Source organism: Triturus cristatus, chromosome 4_1 (genome assembly GCF_964204655.1).
Source record: "Triturus cristatus chromosome 4_1, aTriCri1.1, whole genome shotgun sequence".
Classification (NCBI taxonomy): Eukaryota; Metazoa; Chordata; class Amphibia; order Caudata; family Salamandridae; genus Triturus; species Triturus cristatus.
The window spans coordinates 498,685,752-498,711,989 of NC_140585.1; the positions used below are offsets into that span (position 1 = coordinate 498,685,752).

At 43.9% G+C, this 26,238-nt stretch overlaps 1 protein-coding gene across 5 annotated transcripts in view; it reads right to left on the minus strand.

Moving 5' to 3' along the window:
- ABCC9 (ATP binding cassette subfamily C member 9) overlaps positions 1 to 26,238 on the minus strand; it is a 947,014-nt gene that overhangs the window by 710,113 nt on the left and 210,663 nt on the right. For all 5 annotated transcript variants that reach the window (XM_085652729.1, XM_085652730.1, XM_085652727.1 and 2 more), the window contains one exon: positions 3,514 to 3,756. In XM_085652729.1, coding sequence (XP_085508855.1) covers positions 3,514 to 3,756 — 243 coding nt within the window. The remainder of the gene's footprint in view (positions 1 to 3,513; positions 3,757 to 26,238) is intronic.

Consider the following 26,238-nt stretch of genomic DNA (forward strand, 5'->3'; position numbering starts at 1 on the left):
AAGCTAATAAACCTACTTCTTTTATAACCTCAGAGTATCCATCTTTGATTGTAACAATTATACCCTCAGTGGGGGCTAATTGATCTAAATTAGTTGGTTTACACTCAAAGGGGGATCAGTATGTTATAGCCACCTCCTCTGCGATCCTGTTGATCAGAGGAGGAAATCAAATGGACTGGGGGCATAGGTCAAGCAATGTCAGGGACTAAACAATCGGTGATCCAGGTTTCAGTAAGAAGTATAATATCCCACAAAGCTGACCAAAAAAGTACTAATATATTAAGGCATTTTTAGGTAGCGACCTCACATTTATATGACACGCGGAGAAGGACTAGGTTCTGGGTTCCAGACGCTTTGTGCCAGAGTGAGTATTGGGCTCACATCAAACATGAGTAGGCCTGCAGGCTAAAGAGGGAACGAAAACTGAATATTGGGAATTGAGGTATACAACTATGTTAGTCAAAGTAGCACAGTTCAACCTATGTTGGCATACCACTACCCTGTAAACATTCAATAGCTCTTGACTTTTGTGCTGAATTTACTGCTGACATGAGATGGTCCAACGAGCAACATGGCTAGTGCTGTATGAGTTCTGGACGCGGACGGGTGCAGGCAGGCTTGCCTTTGGTGCTCCTTCAGCGCGCCAGCGGTGTGTCCGCTGTGTGTCCCCACTGCTGCCTGGCATGGACGGTGTGAGCATGATCTTCAGTGAAAACCTAAAGAAAACCTAAAGAAAAACTAGACCACATCCTGCCCCAAAATAGCGCCTCTATATATGCTCTCAGATACACGCAAAAATGGCTGCCTCGCTCTTAAACCAAGATCATAACAAACAGATTGTGCAGCACAGTCCTCCACAACACACAGCTATTAAAATGACAAATAGTACCATTTTTTTTTAAATGTGCGAAATTTGCAGAGCTAGAATCAAAATTGTGCATCTTCTCCTACTTACATCTAGCGCGTCCATGCTGCCGCCTGTGCTATCTAGGGCATAGCCAGGATGAGCATGACTGTCAGGTAAAAACTGAAGAAAAACTAGAGTGCTCCAATGGCACCTCTAAGTACACCCTCCGCTGCAGGTAAGAATGTCCTGCTTGCTCTTAAACCGCAGGCCTCCACAACACACAACTATTAAAATGTTAAAACGTGCATCTTTTTAAAGTGACAGAATGTGCAAAATATGCAGAGTTAGCATCAAAGTGGCGAAACTTCTTCTTACAACGTGCCTTTCTGATGACATCATATGCCATCAGGAAGGCAGTAGGATACCATGGATCCGATCTGGGATGTGGCCAGGAGCTTGTGAAGGGCTCTGTTTGCTTGGGAGATAGGATATTTGTGTTTCAGACCCACAGTGTCTCTGAATGCTGCAGTGTTGGTGCATTCTGAGACAAGTTCAAGTTTCATGCCACGTTTTGTGCAACCACATTCAGATGGTGCTGCTACGAGCACATTTTCCTCTCAGGTGAAATGTACTCACCAGAAGGGGATTCTTTTTCAGCTTGTGCTCATTGCAAAAATGCTAATAAAATGTAGCTTGACCAAAGAAAAACATGCACGTTTTCTTCTGCGCCCCCTATAACTGCCACCATGTGGATCTACATGAAGCTAAGTACACTAGAACCTACCTGGTCTGACCAAGAGACTGGCACATTTAATGCAGATTAATCAAATGGCAGCACAGTTATAACCAAAGCAAAGCAGTAATGTTCTTTATACTGAGACCTAACCATATCTAAAGAGCCACTATTTCCACCTCTGCATTGGACAGTTTTTGCAAGGTAAACTGGGTGTGGTACCATAGACTGATTTGTGATCAAGGAAAAGCAGCCTAAAGAAGTAGTGTTATTATTTGGCCATAAATACACATTCATACTTGTAAGGGTATAAGAATGGTGTATGAATGCTTTAGGTTAAAGATAAGACAATATAATTGTGTAGGAACCAGGCAGTGGCGCAGCAAGCGGGTCAAAGGGGTGGTCCTCACCGGGCGGCATGAGTTTTGCGGACGGCGGCCTCCCCCCGCTCTTACCTGAGGCCGTTGCTCGATGGCAAATGTAGGAAGTGCCATCAGCCATCCCTCCCCCTCCACTCCTACATGTGCCCGTCGCGGGGCGGGAAACGCAGGGGCCACCACGGGAACCAAGTAAAGTTTCTTTAGCCTAAGAGATGCAGGCAACTGCAGAATCCACTGTAGTGTTTGAGGTGAGACCAGACTGCTTGACTATGATCTGTTTCTTCTGAGAGAACAGTGGGAAGGGTAGAAACACAATTGGTAACCTTGGGTGAAGGAAGGCTGAAAGCACCGGTGCTGACCTGTGCTCCAAAGCGAATATAACTGGACTACCAAGCAAAGTCTTTACTCCATGGATTATTTTGATAAATTAATTAACTTTGTGTTAGCTGAGAGCCATTTTAGAATGAAAAATGTAAAAAACAAAAGTATGCAAGCCCTTGCAGAAGTCATTTAAATAAATTAAAACATAGAAATATCAGTCATGTGCTGTATGTAGACTTGTGGGTCTGAGACAGTACTGGGAGGCCTTGAGACTTTTTACGAGCGATACCAGTGAACTACTAGCCTTTGCGGTATCTCGGTATCTGCATTGTGCTTGGAAACTAAGGAAAAAGGCCATAGATAAAATGTAACCGTGATAACTACACTGAAGAGTAAAAGTCAAACAGGCCTTCCAGTGTCCGCCCTCCACTCTCTTATACGCAGGATATTGTCTGCGCCTATCTCTTTGTCTGTCTTTAGATTGACATATGTAAGCTTTTTATATTTATAATATTGGTATCTTTCTTTTTTAGATTGTGTGTTTTACAAGAGGCCAAATTTTCTTTTTTGTGCAAGGAAACCGTTTTATCATATATTAGCGACATGGTCACGATCAACTGCATTAATAGCAATGATTTTTTAGCTGTTTTCCGTCCCTTTTTAACTGGTTTTATCTGTATAACATCATGTGTATACATTTTTGCATGTATGATGATCTTTGAAACCGTTTATTTATGCAAACTTTTTATGGCTCGGTGCCGAAATAAAAGTTATCAATCTATCTAACAGTGACGTGCTCCTCACGGAGTGCCTGCAGACACAGGAAACATGTGTTTGCTGATGTCACAAGTGGAAGAACACAGCTCACCCAAACAAGACCATGGCAAAAAGCCATTCTGCAGGGGTTCAACAAGACAAGAATACGAAGAACCATTGAACTGAGACAGGCAATAAAGCCATTCAGTCAGGAGCAAGGGGCTGACTCAAAGCCCTCTCTGTGCATTATTATATTGTAGACAATGGAACTTTGATAACAGGCTGCATAACCTGTGTATAGACAAGATCTAATCAAAACAATTGTATTCTATGGAGATGGACGTGAACTGCCCTTTTATTGCAAGCCTAGTAATCATATGATTTTGATATCATTAATAAATCAACAGGTGCATTTCCTGCTTAGGTCTGATTTTGGATTCACTTAGATTTTAGATATAGAGCATTCAGTATTTTACCTTTTGTTCTTCATAGGCGTCTTTCAAGCTGACATAGTTGGTAAGAGACCTCATGGCAATGGGCAGTTTTCCAATTGTTTTCAGGTCTATGGGTCGTTTATGTGCTGTGATGATTAGCGTGTTCATCCACCAGTAGGTCGCCTTTGAAAGCAAATTAACAAACGGCTGAAGAAATCGCACACCTAGGTCTTGCAGATCTTCTGGGGGTTTCGCTTTCTGGGGGTTCATCAAAAATACATATCTCTGAAAAGGAAATTAGCAGATGATTAACAGAAATGACAGCTGCATTGACTTGGAATTTAATTTACCACAGCAGCAATTGAGCAACAGGATCTGACTCACAATTATATACAAGCATCAATGCGGCAAAACATTTTTTGTCAATGGAAAATGACTAGAAAAAGTTTGGTCCTAGGGTTCTGCCTCTTCCAACTCCACACTTCGTGTAAATAGCAAAAGCAGTAGGCGGCAGTAGTTTGCCACTTTCACCCAGTATGTTGCATGTAATCACATGTCACTCACAAGCAATGGATCGGAAGCGGTATCATAATTATCTCAGTCCTGTATTGTAAGCCAAATGCCAGGCAAACTACTGTGTTTTAAATAATTTAGAGAATATCTGGCACATTTTTCAAGATGCCATCATGTACTCCAACTGCCCCAAATATCACTGGATGAGTTTTGACCATCAGAAGAGGAATAATCTTCTTGAACTCATATAATTGGTCAATTCAGTTCTTGGAGGCTGCTGACACTTTGGCTTTTAACTTAGCATTTTTAAGAGCCACTATCTTGTTCAGCTTGGCCAAGGTGTTTTTTAAAATAAGGTAGGGAGAAGGGTGATGTAGACCAGGGACGATGTGCGTTTGGTGCCAAAGTGTAAATGTGTTAGTAACTGTATTTACGTTGAAATAAAGTTGTCCACATCGAGCAGACACAGACGAAATTTCACCTGTTTCAGTTGTGCCATTAACCAATTCTAACCAAGACGAACCAATAGAGCTCCCTTGTAGGTGGATCTGGCAAGCATAGAGTCTTAAAGTGCAATATCAATTTCCAAACTAAACTGTGGAAATTTTGAAACAATGATACAACAACAAATGAATAATCCAAAATAGCTCTCCTTGAGACTTCGTATTGACTGTAAAGTATTGAATTATCTGAAGGGAAACAGCCATTGAAGCTTGAAAATTTAGATGATGAATGCTCAGGGATAGTCACATTTCCATTAAAAGCCACCATTTAAAATTATTTCTGACTTAATGATGCACAATAAAGCTTTTGTACCCATAGCCAGGATTAACATGTACGTTAGTTTACCAATATCAAACCTAAAGCAGTATTTAGAGGTTGGTGGATGGCGGCACCCACCAAAATGGGATGGATGCCCCATTCACTCTAATTACAGTTCATAGAGTCTCTATGAACTCTAAGTAGAATGGAAGGAACATCACTACATAATGCCCTTAGAAGTTAAGTGTCCCAGTTCCTTCCATCTTATTTTTGGGCCTAAATGTTTTCAATGTTAGACAGAAATTTCAGCAACTTCAAAATGCCAGAGAAATCGAAGAACTTTGTTTCACAGTTACAACAAAGCCATTTTAAACCCATATACATTGACCCCTTCTTTTGCCCAGAATTTGTGCATACAACAAAGTTAAAATGAGAGTGTGTCAGTTTCATTTAGTAGCCTTTGAATCCCTTAGACGTTCCTGGACTTTAATATCATATCCTTAGTAATGCATGTTTTCCCTTGATGGCACAACCCTGAGGCCAGAATTGCATATTGATGCTTGGAGCAGGAGCCTCAGTGATCATGTTCGATCTGCCCACCTTTCCTGACCTAGCAATCAATCAATCAATCAATCAAGAGAGTTGTAAAACGTGCAGCTACTCAATGAGTGTCCTGTCACTAGCTGACAAGTTGACCACCCAAACTAAAGCCAACTTACTGATCTGCTTATTGAAACAACCAGGTTTTAAAGTTGCGTTTGAAAGCCTGCTCATCTTTCATCACCTGTAGGTTAAAGGGAGGGCATTCCACACCGTGGCAGACAGAAAAAAGAATGAGGTATCACCCCATCTTTTCCTCTTGATTCACAGGACCCCTGCCAGCACAGCGCCGAAGAAGCAGATGGTTCTCACAGGATGATATGGAGTAAGCCTATTAGCCAAATACAGAGGGCCTGCATGATAAAAGGCTCTGTGAGGCAGTGTGAGACCTTTGAACCATATTCTCTCCTTCAACGGAAGCCAATGAAGCTCCTCAAGGTGCTAATGAATATCAGCCCCTCAAGGACATTTTTATAAAAGCTGTGCCGCAACATTCTGTACCAACCGAAGTCTCCTCAGCTGGTATGCCGGACGACTCAGTAGAGAGAGATGGCATAACCGAGCCGACAGTTGATGAGGGCATTTAGAAATTTCTTCTGACACTGTCGGTACAGAAATCTCTTTATAGACTTAAGAAGTCCAAAACTGGATCCCAACACATCAGCCACCTGAGGGCCAAAGGAACTTTGATTATCAAACTTCACCCCTAAATTTCGAGCTCTAGTGGCAGGGGCTGGGTGGGGTGTGTGTGCCGTATAGCAGGATCTCTGTTTTGCTTGCTTTGCACTGTTAATTACTGTGATGCATCCAATTGAAGATAGCAGTTAAACAGGTCCTAAACCTGCTTAAGGGCATTTGGTGAGTTCATGTCGAGAGTAAGGAGGATCTGAGTATCACTGGCATAAGACACAATCTGGACGCCGAAAGACTCCACCAATGTGGCCAAAGGACTCATATAAATATTACGCAGCGTCGGGCTCAGGGCAGAGCCTTGAGTAACCCCAAACTTTAGTGGTTTGGGAGCAGAGGCAAATGGTGTCTTCCAAACTGATTGTCTACTGTCAGACAGAAACAAACAAATCCAAGCCAATGCGGATCCACTCACACCTATGTTTTCCAGCCAATGCAGGAGAATGGGGTGAGACACAATATCAAAGGCCGTGGATAAATCAAGCAGTAACAACGCAATCTGTTTCCCTTGGTCTACATCAAAAATCATAAGAAATAGACTAGGGAATGAGCCTTCTTTGACTCCCCTTCAAATATCTTAGCTCCCAAAAAAGAGAGAAGAACTAATAAACAGGGCCAGGGATGTTAACCCAATTTAGATCGAAAAATTATGTTGTTCCTGCCCCCTCCACTACGTGGGAATAGTAGAGATTAGTGAGAAACAGAAAAAGAGGGAAAATAAAAAGATTTTAGAATACTGCCCTCACCCACTATGCAGTGGCATGCTTCATCATAGGGCCGCTGCAGACGTCCAGGCGCAGACCAACGCACTGGATTGAGCACTGTTTTTTTAGGGTGAGGGAGAAAAAGGATAGAAAAGAAAGTCTGTGAAAGGGAAGAGTGTTGCCTAAAGAAGGGATCTCTAGTGCAGAAAAGCAAGAGAATAAAACTGTCTACAGAGATAACTTTGCAATACCTTTATTCATGGTTCCCCTTGACAGGGTTAAAAATAATGTGATCTGGGGATATACAGGAGGGGTAACTGCCCCTAAATCCCCACTGCAAGTACCAACATGTTTCAGCCTTCCACTCTAGCCCTCATGGGTCAAAAAGGCCTTCTTCAGGTTGTAGATCCCTTGGATAGAATGGTCCTGACCCAAGATTTGGTCCATGTGAAAAAGCAATTTTTTTAATATAAGAAATAAGATGCGCCTTCTACTTTATCCGTAATATATTCATTTTCCGAGTTTATGAGTAATTCTCTGAACCCGGGAGCATCGTGGGAACACCGTCTTATTGTCACACTTTTGTCAAAGACCGGCGTTTGTCTTATCTCCCCCTCTCCGGTCCTCCGATGATCTCCCTTGGTCTACAGCAAGCTTGATGGTGTCAGTGACCTCCACTATGGTGGATTCTGTACTAAAGTGGGGGCGGGAACCTGACTGAGACGGGGCAGCAGCTTGCCTTGTTCTATATAATTCGACTATTGGCGATTGATCAGCTTCTCCAATATCTTAGAGAAGGCAGGCAATAAAGAGATAGGTCTTAAGTTAGTCAGAATAGATCTATCTGCAGATGGCTTCTTCAGTAAGGGGATCAGTTAAGCTTGTTCCCAATATCTAGGTACAGTAGCCAAAAGAAAGGAAGTATTTAGGAGAAGGTTGAGTATGGGTTTGATGGACATAAGACTGGCAGTAAGAATGCGAGGTGGACAAAGATCACATGGAGAGCCAGACTTACATGCTTTCAAGGCTTGTTCAGACTCCTCCATAGATATAGGAACAAACTTTGGCAGATAACAAAACGGATGGCATCGCCATCCAACTAATAGCTGGGGAGCCATCTGGATCTGTGATGTTAGGTGTTTCCATAATGCCATTATATTTACTACCAAAGATTTCAGATAGCTTTTCACACAGATTGGGAGCTGCCTCCAAAAGGTGAGGGAGAGCATCAGGGTAGGAAACCTTTTTAACAATTTTAACAAATCTCTCAATTTATTACCTGACTCAGCAATGTTATTGGCAAAGAAGCCAGCTTGAGCCCCCTTGATCGACCAATGATAGTTATTTAGTGCTTTGTTACATTGTTGCTTGTCTGGAAGTAGATCATTCTTTTTCTAGCCTGTTGCCAGTTTTTACACTGATTACGCAGAGCCCTAAGTTCCTCATTAAACCAAGGAGCAGAAGAGAGTCTGCTCTTGGAACTGGCTGCCCGCTACATCTTGACAGGAGCTACAATGTTTGCCATGAGCAGCAACCATGCTTTGACAGCCTGAGATTCAGCCTCGATATCTCCACTCATAGTTGCAGTAGTGTCACCATGGATGGATGCTAAACCAAACTAGAAACTTCAGACCAGTTTCTATAGTGTAAAGAAGGCATACGCCTTCCGCTTAGCGGAACGTGGGCAACAGTTCAAGCATAATGAATGATGAAGACAATTGAAAGAATAGGGTCGAGGATATGACCTGCAGAATGAGTAGGTTGATTTCCGAATTGTCTGATTTTCCATGAGGTCATGCTCTCAAGTAGTCATCTGCCTTGTTGGTCAGAGACCTTATCCAGATGTAAATTTAGGTCACCTAAGAGAGTGAAATTGGAAAATTTCAAAAGTTATTTGGATAAACACTCGTCCAGTGATGACCGAAACTCTCCCGCATAGCCCAGGGGTCAACACACTAAAGCTCTAGCCAAGGATTAATTGGCCGGAAGTGACAGACTGAAGGCAAGTGATTCTGCTCCCTGTAAATCTGTTAGCTCAAGCGAGACACATATGAAGCTCTGTTTAAAGACAATAGCTACACCCGGCCTCTTTTTCCTACTCTGTCTCAGTGAAGCATTGTGTGTATCCCTAGTATCGCCACTGTGACGTCAGGGTCTGAGCTATTCGACATCCATGTTTCAGTACGGAAGAGAATGTCAAACCGCTCCTCCATGATTAGGTCAAAAATATGCAGAGCATGTTTGTGAAGAGAGCGCTCAGCTCATTGACCAGTGCTGTTCGGATCTCTAAAGACCTCCTTGATTGCATAGTATGGCAAGAAGGAATATAAAAGGAACTGTCTGCCTTATCTTGTCCTGGCAGATGACATGCACAGTAAGCCCACACAGCGGGTAAGGTTTTGCACGATGTTAAAAACATACCTCTGCAGTGAGATCCTGAACGTAAAGAGAGAAGTTCAGAAGATCAATAAGACAGACATGGACCAATAGCTAGGGTAAAATGGGCAGCATGGCTGGTGCTAGGCTGGGGCAGAGCATGGATGAGTGCAGACGGGCTTGCAAAAAAAATTACAAAAAGTATTATTCCAATGAATTGTCAATTTACCTACATTACCTACATTAAGATTGTTTTTAGTTTCTAGGCCTCATGCATGTTTTCAAAACAGGAGGAATCCAGTGGTGGCTCCTCCGCTAAGACGGAGGAGTATCGGCCCACTGCTATTGCAGCAGTGAAAAAAAGAAAAAGAAAAGGATAGTAAAAAGACGGGATTATCATTTTTTTTTCTTTCGTGGGGCGGGGCTGACTCTCTGACGGCAGAGCAGGGGAGGAGTGGTTTGCACTCCTCTAAGTGCACATGACAGTTTGGCCGGGCCTCTAGGGCCAGCTAAACCGTCATGCACACTTGGCTTGTTCTCCATTGGGCTGTGTTGCACAGCCCTGCGGAGAACATGCCCAGCCTTCCCACGCACTGCCTGAGCATCCAAACAGGATGCTCAGGCCAATCACGGAGCTGTTCCTACAGCGTTGTGATTGGCTGGGAGAGCCCGGAAGCCTGATTGCTCTGGTGCTTCTAGCAGAGGAGAGGCGTGCGATGGCGGGTGAGGCGTGCGGCGGAGAAGGTACGTTTTTTATTTTTGTTTAACGTCCCCCTCCCGCCACACCACTCCCGTTCCAAGTGAGCTGCCACTGCAGGAATCCTTGCTGTGCTAATTTCTGATCTTTCATGGGGAAATTATCTCCTGGTGTTCTACCATTTAGAATCACTGGGTGAAGTTCAGATTTAGGCTTTAACACTTGTATGTCTCAATTTTTAACATTAACCAGACTCTCAATGCGACTCATTATTGAAGTCAATACAGTTGTTTCTTTTAACTTCCTACCTTAGCTGGTTGAAATTGTAACAAAAACACCTATGCCCCACCAGAACGTAGGTCCATCCTAGTGATTTTGCTCATGTCTGCCTATTTTTGCACTGGTAGATAGAGAGAACAATAGAAAGTAAAGCTGGTACACCCAGTGGTACTTTTGAAAAACTGAGGGAGATTCCTGCTGTCATCTCCTCCGCTGTCCAGACAAACTGCATAACAGCGATGCACGTAGTGCATTTTGTGTTCTTCATACACACTGACATTACTCCACTGCAACCTATAGTGGGGGTTTGATGATGTGATTAAGATGCCAGGAAGTATGTGCAGAAGGAAAGAGTGAAAAGAGGGTGCAGAAGAAGAAAACGGTGGTGTATGAAACATGATAATGGAGGATTTCAGAATGATTTGAGGAGAAAGCCATGGGGTCCATGGCTTCCTGTAGTGATGTAATAGGGGTTCTCAGAAGTCAAAGGTTAAGAACCACTGTCCTAAGACATATTGGACAAATTCCATTAATCAAACACCAAATGGTGTGGCTGACCTTGAAGGAATGGGGGCCCTTTTGTATTCCATTAATTTCACAATGTCAGACTCTTTATTTTCCTCCTGAGTTATTAGATTCTCCTTTACATCTCTTTCACAACTATTTCTGCATTTTTGAAAATTAAGTATTTATTTCTCTTCCTTTGTTCATTTTTTAAACTGTGACAAAATTCCCATTTTCTTGGTCCTTAATAGAAGATCTATTTAATGGTGGCTGTTTAACAACACAATTGGTGTGAAATGTGTACCTCATATGTTCCGAAGGTATTTTCCTTATTTATTCAGTGTCAAACGTGAGAAACTTTCTAGTAAAATATAGATCATCCCTGCAAGTCATTCAAGGTCACTCAATGTGCCTAGCAGCGGTGGTTTCTTTAAGGGGGATTCAGGGCTTTGTTCCCCTAACCCTGAGCCCCATATGAAATTATATAAATACTTTTTGCAGCTGATTCCATTGTTTAATAGCAACGGCACGGCCGGAGCAAAGTTTGCCATTTTGTTGAGTCAGGTGAGGGCAGGCGGAGTCAGACGTGGGTGGGTGGGGAGGTGTGGAGCTTGAATGGTGGTTGAGTGTGTGACATAACGCTGGTCCTCCTTGAGGTGAAGTGCGTTTGTGAGATTGGACAGGTGTCTTGCTCTGACCAGCCCGACATTCGCACTTGAACCCTCACCTACCTGCAATGCTAGGAGCCGGGGGGATAACATCCTCAGCCCCCAAGTCTCCGAAAGAGCGTTGGCAGCCCCTGACCCATCCAATCCTTGCGCTGCTCTCATGTGGTTTACAGCAAAGGAACAGCGTCTTGATTGGCTCAGGAGTCGCAGGGGTGGGATGGGGAAGGTTTTGAAGCCTCACGTTTTTCTTCTTTTGGAGCGTGGAGGGCAGCAGCCAGCACACCTCAAATGTGGTGTGTCGTTATCGGTGCCTCAGCACCTGCCTTTTTCAGCTGCCCTGTCTGTACTGGCCCTCCATTTTTGTGATGCATGGCAGGCTGCATTCCCTGTAACGGATTACAGCATGGAGCACGCCAGGGCTGATACTGCTCATTTAACACCAGCAAATCACAGGGTAGAGTCTGGTATTCTGCGCAGTGCTGCAGACAGTCAGAGGGCAGAGAGCCTACCATGCAGCGGGGCCAGGGCTGACTGGCTCTGACATGTGTACGTGTGAGTGTGTTTCTGGCTCACAGTGTGAGTATGGGGGCCAATGGATTATTTGGCAAGGAAAGTGGGCCTCTAATAAGGTCCCTAAAAACCAGTTACAAGATTGAAGGAAGAGGAAATGGCCTTGTGGCCAGGGTCGCTGGCATTGGAACTGGGAACAAGGTTCATGTCTCGGCGTCGGGATCGGTTCGACATCGTGTGATTCTGTACAAAATCATTTAATCTCCCTGTGCCTAAAAAACATGAATCTGACCTTATGTAGTCTAACTAACGCTCGTGTAAAGTGCTCCAATTCATTCAGGTCGAACATGCACTATATAAAATGAAAAAAATACAGAAGAGCAACATTCCTTCCTCAAACTGTGGGGCAGATTTACAAGCCCCTTGCGTCACTTTTGCACTGTCGTTGCGTCACTTTTGTGACGCAGCGGCAGTGTAAAAGATGCGGCCCATTTACAACGTGATGCATCTAGGGAGATGCGTCACGTTGTGAAGCACTGCGCCACATTAAACCTGCGTCAGGTTTAATGTATGCAGGTTGGGCGTTCTGTCGCAGGAAGCCCCGTAAAAGTGATGCAGTGAAATCTACAAGATTCACTTTTTCATCCATGCTGCGTCGAAACCCTTCGCCTGCTTGAAGCAGGCGTAAGAATTGACGCAGCATGTTAGGCATGGGGCGCCCCTGAGCATTGCTGGAGTTGCGTCGTGCTTGCGACACGACTCCAGCAATGCGTGACTTTTCCATCAACAGATGCGTCAGAATTTCTGACGCATCTGTCAATCCTTGCGCCATGATGCGCCGTATTGTAAATACGGCGCATCCATGGTGACGCAAGGATTTGGCATGTAGGCGCAGGGAAAGTGACGCATCTCTACAGATGCGTCACTTTCTTGTAAATCTGCCCCTAGGTTTTTCTTACCTCGTGTATGTTGAGTACGTGACATGAGTTAAACAATAACCTACTGTGAAGTCAGTAGGTTTGCGTGACAATCAGGTGAAGACTGAATCACCCAATGCTCCGGTAGTATCCCCCAAGTTTTGCATTAAAACAGCTGTCACTTTCACACTACACTACATACAGTACCAACTCCTCGAGGGAGTGCGGAGGGGCGGAGGGGTGGAGGTGGGGCAGGGTGTGGGGTAGTAATTCCGGAATGCTGCCGAACGAAGTTGAGTAAAGAAATAAATAAAACGAATTATATTGCGCGAGCTGCAACGCCAAATCGGCAATGCAGCGCGCATTGTAATTTGTTTCATTTATATATTTCTTTACTCAACTACGTTCGGCGGCATTCCGGACTTTACTACCACCCAACCTGCCCCTCCTCCGCCCCGCCCCACCACCCCCGGCACTCCTTTGAGGAGCAGCTACTGACTACATAAGCACAACGTGCAAGTGCCCACAAGCAGAATTTCAGAGCATTCCACCATCAAAGAACCAGAGAGATCCCTGTATTACAATTACCAGCCCATGCACAAACCACCAAATGATAAGTACTTCAGAAGTACAAGGTTTTGATCAGAGCTAGCATTGTCTGCCTATGCTTTAAAGCGTACTAATTTCATTTTTGTAACAACACCAGCTGACTTGCTGTACCCCAGCATCGACAAACTGCTCCTAGTAGCCTCATGGCCCAATTTCTTAGTATAGAGTCTTGCAATCATTTAATTCCATCGTCCATAGCACTAGTTGCCATCATCTTAATAAAAGTCCTTGAGCAACATCTACAAAAAAGTGCACTGCCTGAAAACATGGCCAGGCATAAAGTAATCTGTTACCACTCTGCAAACATTTGCCTGCCTGTTGAATGCAAAACAATATGCTTCAGCAGCAATCTATTTGTCCTACTTATATATTACTACATAGCAAAAGAGATCACAGGAACCTGATAAACAATCTATGTTTCTCCTCTGCACCATCGCGGCTTGGAACCACATGCTTATATTTGCTTCTCCTACTGACTTTGTCAGTGCCAAATGCCATCATTTTCTCTAATCAGATTGGCCTTCTCAAACTTTAGATTTTTATGCAAATTTTGTACCGAAATATTCTTGGAGGGGAATCCCCCACCACTTCCAACCCCTCATGTGCTGGTCACTCTCTCTCTCACCTTGAAATCCAGAACAATTTTTACGCTCACCACTGTCGAGTCACCAGCCGCCACTGGTAAGACTAACTTAGAGGATTTCAGACAATGACTTCTAACTCCAAATATGGTACTGTATTCAAAAGATCACTTTTCTTCCTCTGCTTGTCCAGGGTAGAAGCAGGCTGACCAGTGACCTGTCTGGTCGCAGCATTAATCATTCTATTGACTCATTGGTATACCAATGAATAAGAACAGAAACTAGCTTTAATATGTGCTATAATTAGGTTTATCATTATTTATCATTAAAACATGTTTTATACTGATTTCCCCTAACATTCTTTTTACTTAAATGTAATTTGTTTCGTTGCAATGCAAATGTGAACTAGAATATCTTTAATTAGAAACAGCAGTTTTCCTTCACAACTGTTCTAATTTATTTCTAATCGTGGTGGACCGTTGTAGAAATTCTAATGACAAGGTTAGAAAACAAATTCAAGCTGAAGTTACATCAGGGCGAAAGTGCATTTTTGGTCTGTTTTAAAACTACAGTCAGATGTTGCTCATTGTAATTAGCAATAAACATTTTACTCTCACTTTGTTTAATTAGTCATCCCTGATATATTGTATTAGAGACTAAATCAAATATTAAACATTAAGCAACAGAGTCTTCAATGGTCATCCACTGTCAGCCTTTGAGTATTCATCATCCCTTCTTCCATGAAAGTATACATTTGTGCTTCTTATCAGCACTCCAGTACTTTTAATGGGTCACATCTGTACTTATTTTGCCCGTTTCTGGCTACAGTTTCTTTAAAAAAAATTTTTTTTTAATTAAAGATCCATAGCAGCAAAATACAAACAAAACATCCATCATTAATTAGGACAGACATTGACACAGAAAAGAAAAATGATGGTCCTCCATGATATACCATTCCATAAAGATAATTTAAAAAGAAAGCAAATTACATTTGGCCAGAACTGATTATCCTGCCATATATTCTCTCAGCGCCCCCCAAACCTGTAAACCCAGTTTCCTTTTTGCATAACCTTTGACGGCATATTGACGGTATTCCATATTAAAAACATTGAAGAATTCAGCACGCCAAATTTCAAAGGAAGGGGCCTCTTGCTGTAACCAAAAAGACGCTATTGATATCCGTGCCACCGCCGTAGTAATACAAATTAAATAACGGTGTTTATACAAGAGTTTTCCCTGGCAAAGTTCTTCCCCAATCCCTAAAAGCATCATGAATTGAGAGATTTTTACAGGAACCCCCAGGATTTCCAACAAAAACCTCTCTATAGATCCTATGAGAGGATTTAGAGCAGCACAGGCATAAAACACATGTAGAATATCTGCACTATCAAATCCGCACCGAAAGCATTTTCCATCATGCTGACCCCCCACTTCATCATCTTGACAGGGGTGTGATACAAATTAAACACCATTTTATAATGTTGACCTTTCAGATTAGCTTCCAAGAAAATCTTCCCAGATAATTCAATAGATTTCTCCACTGGAGTTTCAGGATTGCCCAACCAGGTTCTCCATTTTATATTATGCTTTTCAAGATCATCTATTCTTCCCTCTAGGAGCGTTTTATATATCAGCCCAATATTTCCCTGTCGTCTGATGATTTCTACTGTGGTACTTTGAAATTTGGGACCGCGTGGGAGACAGGGCCCTACCCCTGTCTATCCCGGTATTAGCGAACCGCGAATGGTCAATGCGGTATGTACAAGTGCTTTATATAATGTTTCATTGATAAATGCACTATGTATACATTATTATACATTGACTTCGTGGGTTCCATCTTAGAGCGGTGGCCATCTTATGGTTGCCCTCACATAGGCTACCTATTACGAGCAAATACGGGCCTTTAGAACACATGTGCCTTCCTTTGACTTCTCTGTGACCTGGGCAGCTTGGCTCCGCTGCCCCAGGTCAGTCCGGTCTCACGAGCTCCCCGTCCTACGGCCACCTGTGATTAGCATCAGGGTTTGACACACCATAAAGCCTTTTCATCCCACACAAGCCTCCAGCTAATCTCTTTCACACCTGACTCTTCCTGCTTTATGGCTTGTTTTCCAAACAGGAGATGTTCGTGTTTATTGGGGCTTGTTGATATCTGATGTGGGATCTGAGCCTTGCTGGGTAAATAATTGTGGGCTGGCCTAACTGGAATGTGGGATGGTCATCATGACTCTGCCTTTTCTTTTGTAATGGATACATGTATATGACCATACCATAAAACAAGGAATGTGTGCGTGAAGCATGATATTTTGTATTTAAGGAGAAGTCTGTTTCTGTAACTTGAAGCAGTCTCCTGAGAACATACATGCTGTTGTACTTCTCGGATACCTGTAATTGGTCTGCAGCCAATAAACTGATCTTTGACTTCACCCAGAAGACTCTGTGTTTCTGTAGGTCTGAAACAGGAAGAACCCGAAGTCTTAGGGTGTGTTCCCCTGCACCGCTGGGCTTAAAATTCCCAGTACTTCAGTTGGCGCCCAACTCGGGACGATTTCAGCGGTACCGGACCAAGCCAGAGGTTCGTGAGGAGCTTCGTGTGGAAATTCTGGAGGAAGGCCGCCACTTCATCGACCCCTGCATGTCGACGTGGTCCGAAAGTCTTTTCTGCGAGGTTCTCCGCGTCCCGACGGCTACGAAGGACTGCTGCCCTGATTAATCGCCCTGTTTTGGACCCTTGACGATTTTGGTAGAGCGAAACATTCGAGAGAGTCTTCTGGTGACGCCATCGATCATCGATATTCAGTTAAGTATAAGTGGAGCGTCTCCCAGTTTGTTTGGTATCCTTTGGGATTTTTGGTATCCTTCGGGATCATTTTTGATTTGGAGTTTGCAAACGCCAAAGCCAGAGGACTCGTGTATTCACGAGACTATCGTAATCGATAATCCTTTGAAGTTTGAAACTAGACTAGTGAGCGAAGATGCCTGGTTCTAGTGTATTTGGAAGACTGTTTTGTTTGGGTTGTGGAAGGGATTTCCAGTTAGAGGATTCATGTCCGGTTCCTCCAATTGGAACTCCAACTTATGAGCTTTATGTAAAACATGGCGTGGGCCCCATTGCATATAATGAAGTATGGATTCGATACACCAGAAAGGACGGTGTTTTAAAATGGCCCCAAAATGGTAGTTTCGATACACATATCTTAGATAATTTGGAAGTTAAATTGTTTAAAAAGAAAGCCCGGCCGGCGATGTTTGATTCTTTCCGCCTATGGCGAAAGGAAGCCAAACAGAAGGAAATTAAGCTAGCAAAAAGGAATAAGAGAGAAAGAGGTATGTCAATGATGCAAGCAGCTGTGCAATTTAAAGATAACGAGGAGGAACAAATGAATGAGCAATTGCATAGACAGCGCAAACTGGGGATTGATAAATGTTACCCTGTTTTGTCACCCCTTGTGCAAGATGAGACAAAAGAGAAAGAGAAAGATTCCCTAATGTCCCATTTGCTAAGTTCGCCACCCCCGTATGCGCAAAATGCCACAGCGCCTCCACAGCTTGTGAATGTGCAGCCTCCAGTAAATATGCCGCAAGCCTTCCCACAGCCGCCAGCTCCTCCTCAGCTGGCTCCTATCCCTGCAGTGCAGCCCTCTCAAGGGCCGCCAGTTGTGTTACCTATTGCCCCCGCGCTTCCTGCGACTTTGCCTAGTATGTCAGCTGCCTCCCCTGGCGCTCCTTCTTGCATTACCCCGGTATCTGTATCTGAATCCGTTTTTCTTCCCTCTGTCTATCTCCCCGTTTTCGCCTCAACTTCTCCTTCAGCACGACAACGACTAGCTAACGTAGTTACTAGTTTAATGTCGCCTCTCTTTGGGTCATCTAGTGCGACTCCTGGTTTACAACGTAAGCAATTGCGTAGTCAGCTGCCTGGTCCTGATGAGAAAGAGGTGTTAGATCATCTGGCGCATAGGTGGGTTGGTTTCCCTTCACTCTATAATGTGGAATCAGTTGTTAACGTTTTCCACCAATGGGATGCCCCAATACAGAGGTATGTCTTTGACAAAATGTGTGAATTCCTCTGTGAGGAATTGGAGGATAATGGTTCAAACCCAAACCCACAGGAATTGTGTCGAGTGCGATTTGATTTTGGAACAGGTACAATTGTGGGTCCCAATGTAGATAAAGCAGTTACGACTTTACTGTCCTTCAGTAATGGCGATTGTCAGCAATCCTTGTTCGAACAGGAATTCCCTGTGGGAAAAAAGGTAAAAGCGCGCCAATATCCGATGCGTGAGGTTCCCCCAGTTTGGAGACCTGCTGATCCAAATGCTAATCCACCTGTCTTAGCACATTTTCAGCGTGTTTGGGTGCATGTCCCTTGGAAACGTTCTGAAGTGTTAGCGCTTAAGCAGACATTGCCTGACCCCCGTAAAAACCCTACAGGATATTATAAGGAGTTATCACAAACTGCAGAATCGTGTGTCATGAATCTGGCTGACATAGATATGTTGTTTGGGAATGTGGTTCCACAGCCTTTATGGGGATCCATTCGTAATGTAGATCACGCTGCAGAATTGGGTAACACATGGGCTAATATCATTGCTGCAGATGCTGGCCAAGTTGGTGGTGCGAAGCCTGACCCTTTGGTAGCAGAACTCCCTGGTAGAATTATTAAATACATGAAAACTTTAATGCCCGCGATGCGAGTAAATTGGGATAAACTGTCTGCATGCAAGCAGAAGAAAGATGAGACAGTGTCCGATTTCTTTACAAGGTTTGAAGAAACGTTTATCGACCACAGTGACCAAGACATGAGTACTGAAGGTGGCCAACGGTTATTTGTGGATAAATTTGTACAGAATCTACTTCCCGAGTTGTGTAAGAAATTAAAAGATTCAGAAAGTTCTTGGGCTGATTCCTCTTCAGCGCAAATACTGGCTACTGCACAGTATTATGAAAATAGAGATAAAGATGAGAAGGATAGAACAGATAAGAAAACGAAAGAACTGAAAACGAAGGTCCTCTTGCAGCAGGCTTATCCGCCACGTGGAGGACAGAATAATTACAGGCAAACCCAAGGTGTCTATCAGCAACCCCAATAGTTTCAGAATAATCAGCAAATGAATGGGTATTATCAACCACGTATCCCTGTAGGTCCCAATCAATGTTCATATTGCAGAGAGGAAGGTCATTTCAAGTATAGTTGTCCTAAATTAATGCAGCGTAACAGTAATGCGTATGGCGCAAGAGGCAGAGGCGGTCAACAAGCTCCTAGAGGTGGGGGGCGTGGAAATGCTCCCCAGAACGCGCGTTCTCTTCCGCCTCAAAATACGATAAATAGCTTTGATCAGCAAGCCAATGCAACTGGTAATACAGCTCAGTACTACAATAATGATTATTATGCAGAAGACGACAATGTGGAAGGTAATGATTACTAGGACAGCCGTAGACAGAGAGAGGGAGTTGTTTCAGTGCCAGTGGAGCAGAGCGGACCATATGTTAAAGTAACTACAGCGGGTGTAACAGAGCCCTTTCTGCTAGACACTGGTGCTGCAAAGAGTTCAATCATGCATTCAAAACTCCCTGGCGCGCCTTTGTCTGGCGAAATGAATGTTTCAGTAGGTTTTTCTGGCGCCCCAGTTAGGAAACCGATTTCTAGTCCTATGTCACTTTCTGTTGGACCTTGCGAGTTAAAAGCACCCCTCATCCTAACGACAGGTTGTGGTGAAAATCTGCTAGGATTAGATTTGCTAAAAAGATTGCATGCAACGCTATATTGTTCTCCCTCAGGAGTACAACTTACATTAGGTAAGAAAGTGATTTCCCCGATGTATTTGTCTAAGAATGCAATGCCACCTGAATTGTCATCCCTTCCGGATGTCCTTTGGGCTACTGGTCCCAATGATGTGGGTCTTCTGGAAATACCGCCATATGTGGTAACTTTAAAAGCCAATGTCAGATTGCCACGCATTCCCAATTCTCCAATGAAGGTCAGAAAGCGTTGTTAGCAATTGTCAGTGATTTGATTAAAAAGGGTGTAATTGAAGAGACAAGAGGCAACGTTTGCAACAGTCCTGTTTTACCTGTCTTAAAACGAACGGACCATTCACAGCCTCCTGTTTACAGATTTGTGATTGATCTTAGAGAGGTTAATAAGATTGTTGTGCGACAGTTTCCAGTTGTCCCTGATATAACTGCCATGTTAACTATGATTCCAGCCTCCGCTGCATGGTTTTCAGTGATCGATCTGAAGAATGCTTTCTTTAGCATCCCAATTGCAGAGGAGAGCAGAGACATTTTCGGCTTCAGCTTAGGAGGTCGCAGCTTCCGCTTTAAACGCGCTCCACAGGGCTACTGTGAAAGTCCATCAATATACAGTCAAGCTTTAAAAGCGCAGCTTGATGCACTTGTTTTACCTAGTGGCGCTATCCTCATTCAGTACGTTGACGATTTGCTAATCGCCGCGGATACTGAAAAGATTTGCAAAGAAGCTACATTGTCATTGTTGCGTCATTTGTCTGCCTTCCATCACAAAGTGTCTCTCTCAAAGCTGCAATATTGTCGACAAGAAGTGACCTACTTAGGTCATCTCTTATCGAAGGAGGGAAGGAAACTGACCCCAGAAAGAATTCAAGCCATTGCACAGTTGAGTGTGCCAAGAACACAGAGAGAAGTGCGTGCTTTCTTGGGCATTACTTCATACTGTAGGCACTGGATACCAAATTTCTCCTTGCTGGCAAAACCTTTGTTAGCATTAACATGTAAAGACACACCGAATCCTATCCCATGGTCTGAAGAGTGTCAGAAAAGTTTTTGGGAATTGCGTAATGCATTATGTTCAGCTCCTGTGTTGGGTACCCCCGACTACATCAAGCCTTTTACATTGTATGTTCATGAAAAAGATGGTTGCGCATTATCAGTGTTAACACAGCCTTTTGGCGACAGACCGCGTCCATGCGCATATTTTTCGTCAACCTTGGACCCGGTAGCGAGGGCATTGCCAAGTTGTCTGAGAGCCACAGCCGCCGCAGCTATGTCTATTCGACAGTCTGCTGGACTAGTAATGGATAATACATTGATTGTTATGGTTCCACATGCTGTGGACACATTGTTAAACAGGACCAAGACACAGCACTTAACTAGTGCGCGATTGTCAGGATATGAATTAACACTGTTAGCAAATCATATACACATAAAGAGATGCAACACGTTGAATCCAGCTACACTATTACCAATTCCAGCAGACCCAGATGAGATTGAGCAACATGATTGTCTGTTCAGAACAGAAGAAGAGACGAAAGGGAGAATAGATCTTAAAGATACTCCCCTGACCGAGTGTGATGGTACCTTATGGGTGGATGGTTCGTGCTTCAAGCTTCCGAATGGTGATACGACTGCTGCATATACTATCACGACTTTACACACGATTGTTGAAACTGCACGTGTGCCACATAATTCGGCCCAAGCAGCAGAATTAATTGCCCTTACAAGAGCATGCGTGTTGTCTGAAGGAATGAAAGTGAACATATATACGGATAGCCAGTACGCCTTTGGCGTGGCTCATAGTTTTGGGCGATTGTGGAAAGAACGTGGGTTCCTGACTTCGCATGGAGCTAAGATTCAGAATTGCAAGTTGGTGAATGATCTCCTTGAGTCACTGACCCTACCGTTACAAGTTGCGATTATGAAATGCAGTGCGCACAAGAAAGTCACTGATGATGTTGGTCGTGGTAATGCGATTGCTGATGAAACCGCGAAAGAAACAGCAAAAGATGTGAAGACTCGAATGTATGTTGCAGGCCCTGCAAGATGGGTTGGTGATGTTGGAATGTGTGAAAACACAATAGAGAGTGTGAAGTCCCTTCAAGCTGAAGCCACAGAGAAAGAGTTGAGCAAGTGGAGAGAAAGTATGGGTAAATTGGATGAGAATGGTTGTTGGATTGATCTGTCAGAACATAGGCGATGGTTGTTACCTGATGCATATGTGCTTCCAGTGGTTACTATGGCACATGGAATGGCACATATCAGTATGAAAGGAATCTGTAAGTTGTTGGCTCCAGTATGGCAGAATGCTGGAATTCCCAAGTGTGCAGAGAATGTGGTCAAGAATTGTATGGTATGTTTGAAGTACAACCCTGGTAGAGGAACCCCAACTCCAGCTGGTCATTTTGCGCCTCCATCATATCCATTTGAGGTTTTGCAGCTAGATTTTATCCACATGGAAAGGTGCAACAACTTGAAATATGTATTGGTTGTTGTTTGCGCTTTTTTAAAATGGATAGAAGCATATCCCCTAAAAGACAACACTGCTTTATCCACAGCCAAAGCCCTTGTGAAGGAATTTTTCCTAGGTTTAGAATGCCAAGAATGGTGTGGAGTGATAATGGGAGTGAATTTGTGGGTCGAGTGATGAAGAATGTGTGTGAGGGATTAGGGATTAAGCAGAAGTTTCACGCTGCAAATCACCCCCAATCAGCTGGATTAGTAGAGTGCTACAATGGCACCCTGAAGCTAAAACTAGCCAAAATCCAGACGAGCTCCGGTCTTAAATGGCCTGACGCTCTGCCTCTAGCACTCCTATCCACAAGAATGACTGTGCATTCACGAGTGGGACTTAGTCCATACGAGGTGGTTTTTGGCCGCCCGGCCAATGTATGGGGTGTGCCAAGACCGACAAAATTCAGCGAAATCGAACATCCAGTACTGCTTGATTATTTGTCTGAATTGACGGCTAAATTGCGTGTTTTACACCAACAGGTGCATGATACTCTCCCTCAGGCCTCTGAAGCTCCAGGACACCCTATTGACCCTGGCACGTGGGTGCTCATCAAGAACTTCCAGCGAAAGAGCAACGATGAGCCCCGTTGGATTGGCCCTCACGTCGTACTTCTGTCTACAAGATCAGCGGTTCGAGTAAAGGGGAAGAAGAACTGGATTCACGGCGCCCACATCAAGAGGATCCCTTTTCCTCTACCATATGACCAGTGGGTCCAGGAGGGTATCGCTGACTCTGAAACAGACACTGTACCTCGTTTTGTACCATTCAGTGATGCACACGTAAGAGGCACAACTTCAGCACTACAGAGTGACGATATTTTGCAAGAAGCTGTGCCACCGTCAAGTCGATTGGACACCACAGAGCCTGAACTCTTGTTTCAAGATCAAACAGTACCTGGCCGTTTCCGCTATAACTTAAGACCAAGGCCTAGGGACAAATAAATATTCTTTTCCCTTACCTTTTTGTTTTTGATACCATAGCTCTCCCATCTGAAGGACTTTTCTTGATTTTTGTTTTTCGAACCACCATCCGGGTTCAGCCGCAGGGTCGCGGTGCCAAGACTTTGGGGTACAGGCCGAAGACGTTAGGTCAACGGTTCTGGTTGGTCGAGGGCGTTCCCTGGACTGACAGGCGTACTCCTTAGCAGAAGATACTCACCCGCCGCGAGCGGCACAATTAGAGGATGAAGTTTTTCAAGATGGAGAGACCCGCTGAGGAAATGAACTTTAAGACGAAAATATGTAAAATAATGAAGAGCAAACGTTTTGTATTATTATGTCTGTTTATACTATGTAGTATGATAGTGTTTGCCGTAGGATTTGTATTCTTCTCCTCTCAAGAGCCCATTGCAACCACTGAACAGCCTATACCTCCTCCTACTGTCTCCTCACACTCTTTTCACCCTCTGCCTGAACACGAACAAGCTAGACGATCAGAGTTTGTAAACAACTTGTTTATTCAGCTCCTGCACCAGCACCAACTAGTCATGAATACAACCAATTGCTGGGTGTGTGGTTTAATGCCACATACCATTAATAAGGGTATTCCATATCTAGTGCTGCCGTTTAGTTACAATGGATCGTTATGGGCATTCCAGACCATGTTTCTCTTTGCACTAGATACCTACTCCCCGCGACAACCGCGTTCCATCAGACCGAGCACAAATAATAAAGCTTTAATGAAAGGAGTTGCCGATATGAGCAGAGGTATCGACGCATACTCATCTATACCCAAGGATGAATTGAGAGCTTATGTAGGGTGGAACGCGACGGGGTATAGTATTAGTCTGGGTGAAAGACAGCGAAAAATGTCATCCCCAATCTGGGTCGTACCCCACATAGGTCGGTTCTGTTTACAAGGTAATGGTCAGAATCCAAGAGCTCAACTGGGGAGAAGTGACTGTACTGAAACGTACACTTTCCCATCACAGTTTTCCCCTGCGCTTTTGGCTGCCAAGGGTACATATTTTGTCTGCAATGACCGAGCATATACATGGTTGCCCCCTGACTTCTCGGGCACATGTTATATTTCAAATCTGCTACCGCCAACATTTACTGCTGCCTCTGACTATCACAAGACCAGAGTTGTAAGAGGCGTGATTAGTAAGGATGATACTGCCGGTCAGGAAGCGGGAGACTTCTTTTTGGGTTTCCTGCCGTTTTGGGGACCTATGGTCAATAGTAGGAACCTGAGACAACTGACTCGTGTGGTTGAATCCACTGTTAATGTTACGGCTGGTGCCCTTGGTAATTTGACAGCTGAGCTCCAAGCGGATCGCCTCATGACTTTGCAGAACCGCATGGTTCTAGACGTCATACTTGCAGACCGCGGTGGGGTATGTAAGGTTATCCAATCTAGCTGTTGCATTTTCATACCAGATAACGCTCCAACAGTTTATCAAGCCATCTCCAAACTGCATAGAATATCTGACTCCATACACGTGGATAAAGGAGATTGGTCACTGGTGGGGTGGTTCTGGGAACTGATATCTGCCTGGGGTTGGAAGATTCTGATGGTCATTGGAATGATCTTAGCCATCCTTTTCCTGTTCTGTCTGTGCATACAGTGTGCTCCTGCGATATGTGGCCTCTGTGCTACATTATGTGTAAGGAAACCTGTATCGAGGGACGAGCTAAGTAATAGGATGATGCTACAGCAACATCTCCATGACTTTGTGAATATTGACCTAGACTCGGATTGATGTGAGTATAGTTATTGCCTATGTAAGGGCAAAAGGAGGGTCTGTGGTACTTTGAAATTTGGGACCACGTGGGAGACAGGGCCCTACCCCTGTCTATCCCAGTATTAGCGAACCGCAAATGATCAATGCGGTATGTACAAGTGCTTTATATAACGTTTCATTGATAAATGCACTATGTATACATTATTATACATTGACTTCGTGGGTTCCATCTTAGAGCGGTGGCCATCTTATGGTTGCCCTCACATAGGCTACCTATTACGAGCAAATACGGGCCTTTAGAACACATGTGCCTTCCTTTGACTTCTCTGTGACCTGGGCAGCTTGGCTCCGCTGCCCCAGGTCAGTCCGGTCTCACGAGCTCCCCGTCCTACTGCCACCTGTGATTAGCATCAGGGTTTGACACACCATAAAGCCTTTTCATCCCACACAAGCCTCCAGCTAATCTCTTTCACACCTGACTCTTCCTGCTTTATGGCTTGTTTTCCAAACAGGAGATGTTTGTGTTTATTGGGGCTTGTTGATATCTGATGTGGGATCTGAGCCTTGCTGGGTAAATAATTGTGGGCTGGCCTAACTGGAATGTGGGATGGTCATCATGACTCTGCCTTTTCTTTTGTAATGGATATATGTATATGACCATACCATAAAACAAGGAATGTGTGCCTGAAGCATAATATTTTGTATTTAAGGAGAAGTCCGTTTCTGTAACTTGAAGCAGTCTCCTGAGAACATACATGCTGTTGTACTTCTCGGATACCTGTAATTGGTCTGCAGCCAATAAACTGATCTTTGACTTCACCCAGAAGACTCTGTGTTTCTGTAGGTCTGAAACAGGAAGAACCCGAAGTCTTACGGTGTGTTCCCCTGCACCGCTGGGCTTAAAATTCCCAGTACTTCACTACAATTGTAAAAGTTATATAATACAAATTGAGTGTTTTCCCAAAAAATCTCTAATTTACAAAAATTAAAAAAATTGGGTTGGGGGTAGATGATATTTCTCCACCAGCTCTGAGAACGACATTAAACTCCCGTCCCCCTGATAGATATCGGCAAGTCGGATAATGCCCTTTTCTCTCCAAGTTAGAGACATAAAATCCCAAAAGATCAGAGGTAAAAGTCCAGTAGCGTCAGTGGGGTATAAACACAAAGTATAGGGATCTTAAAGCTTCCCCGGACTATATTCCAAACTTTAAACACAGCATTTAACACCTTAAAATGAGTTCTTTTAAAATAGCTACTATCCAATATTTTAAACAAAAAATGCTTCACCTCAGGGCCCAAAATCATCTGATAGATTGAAGGGGCTTCAGCCGGATTGCTAACCTATTCCCCAGTCAACAGAATACGTGCATTAACCAAAATTCAGACATAGTAATAAAAAGCA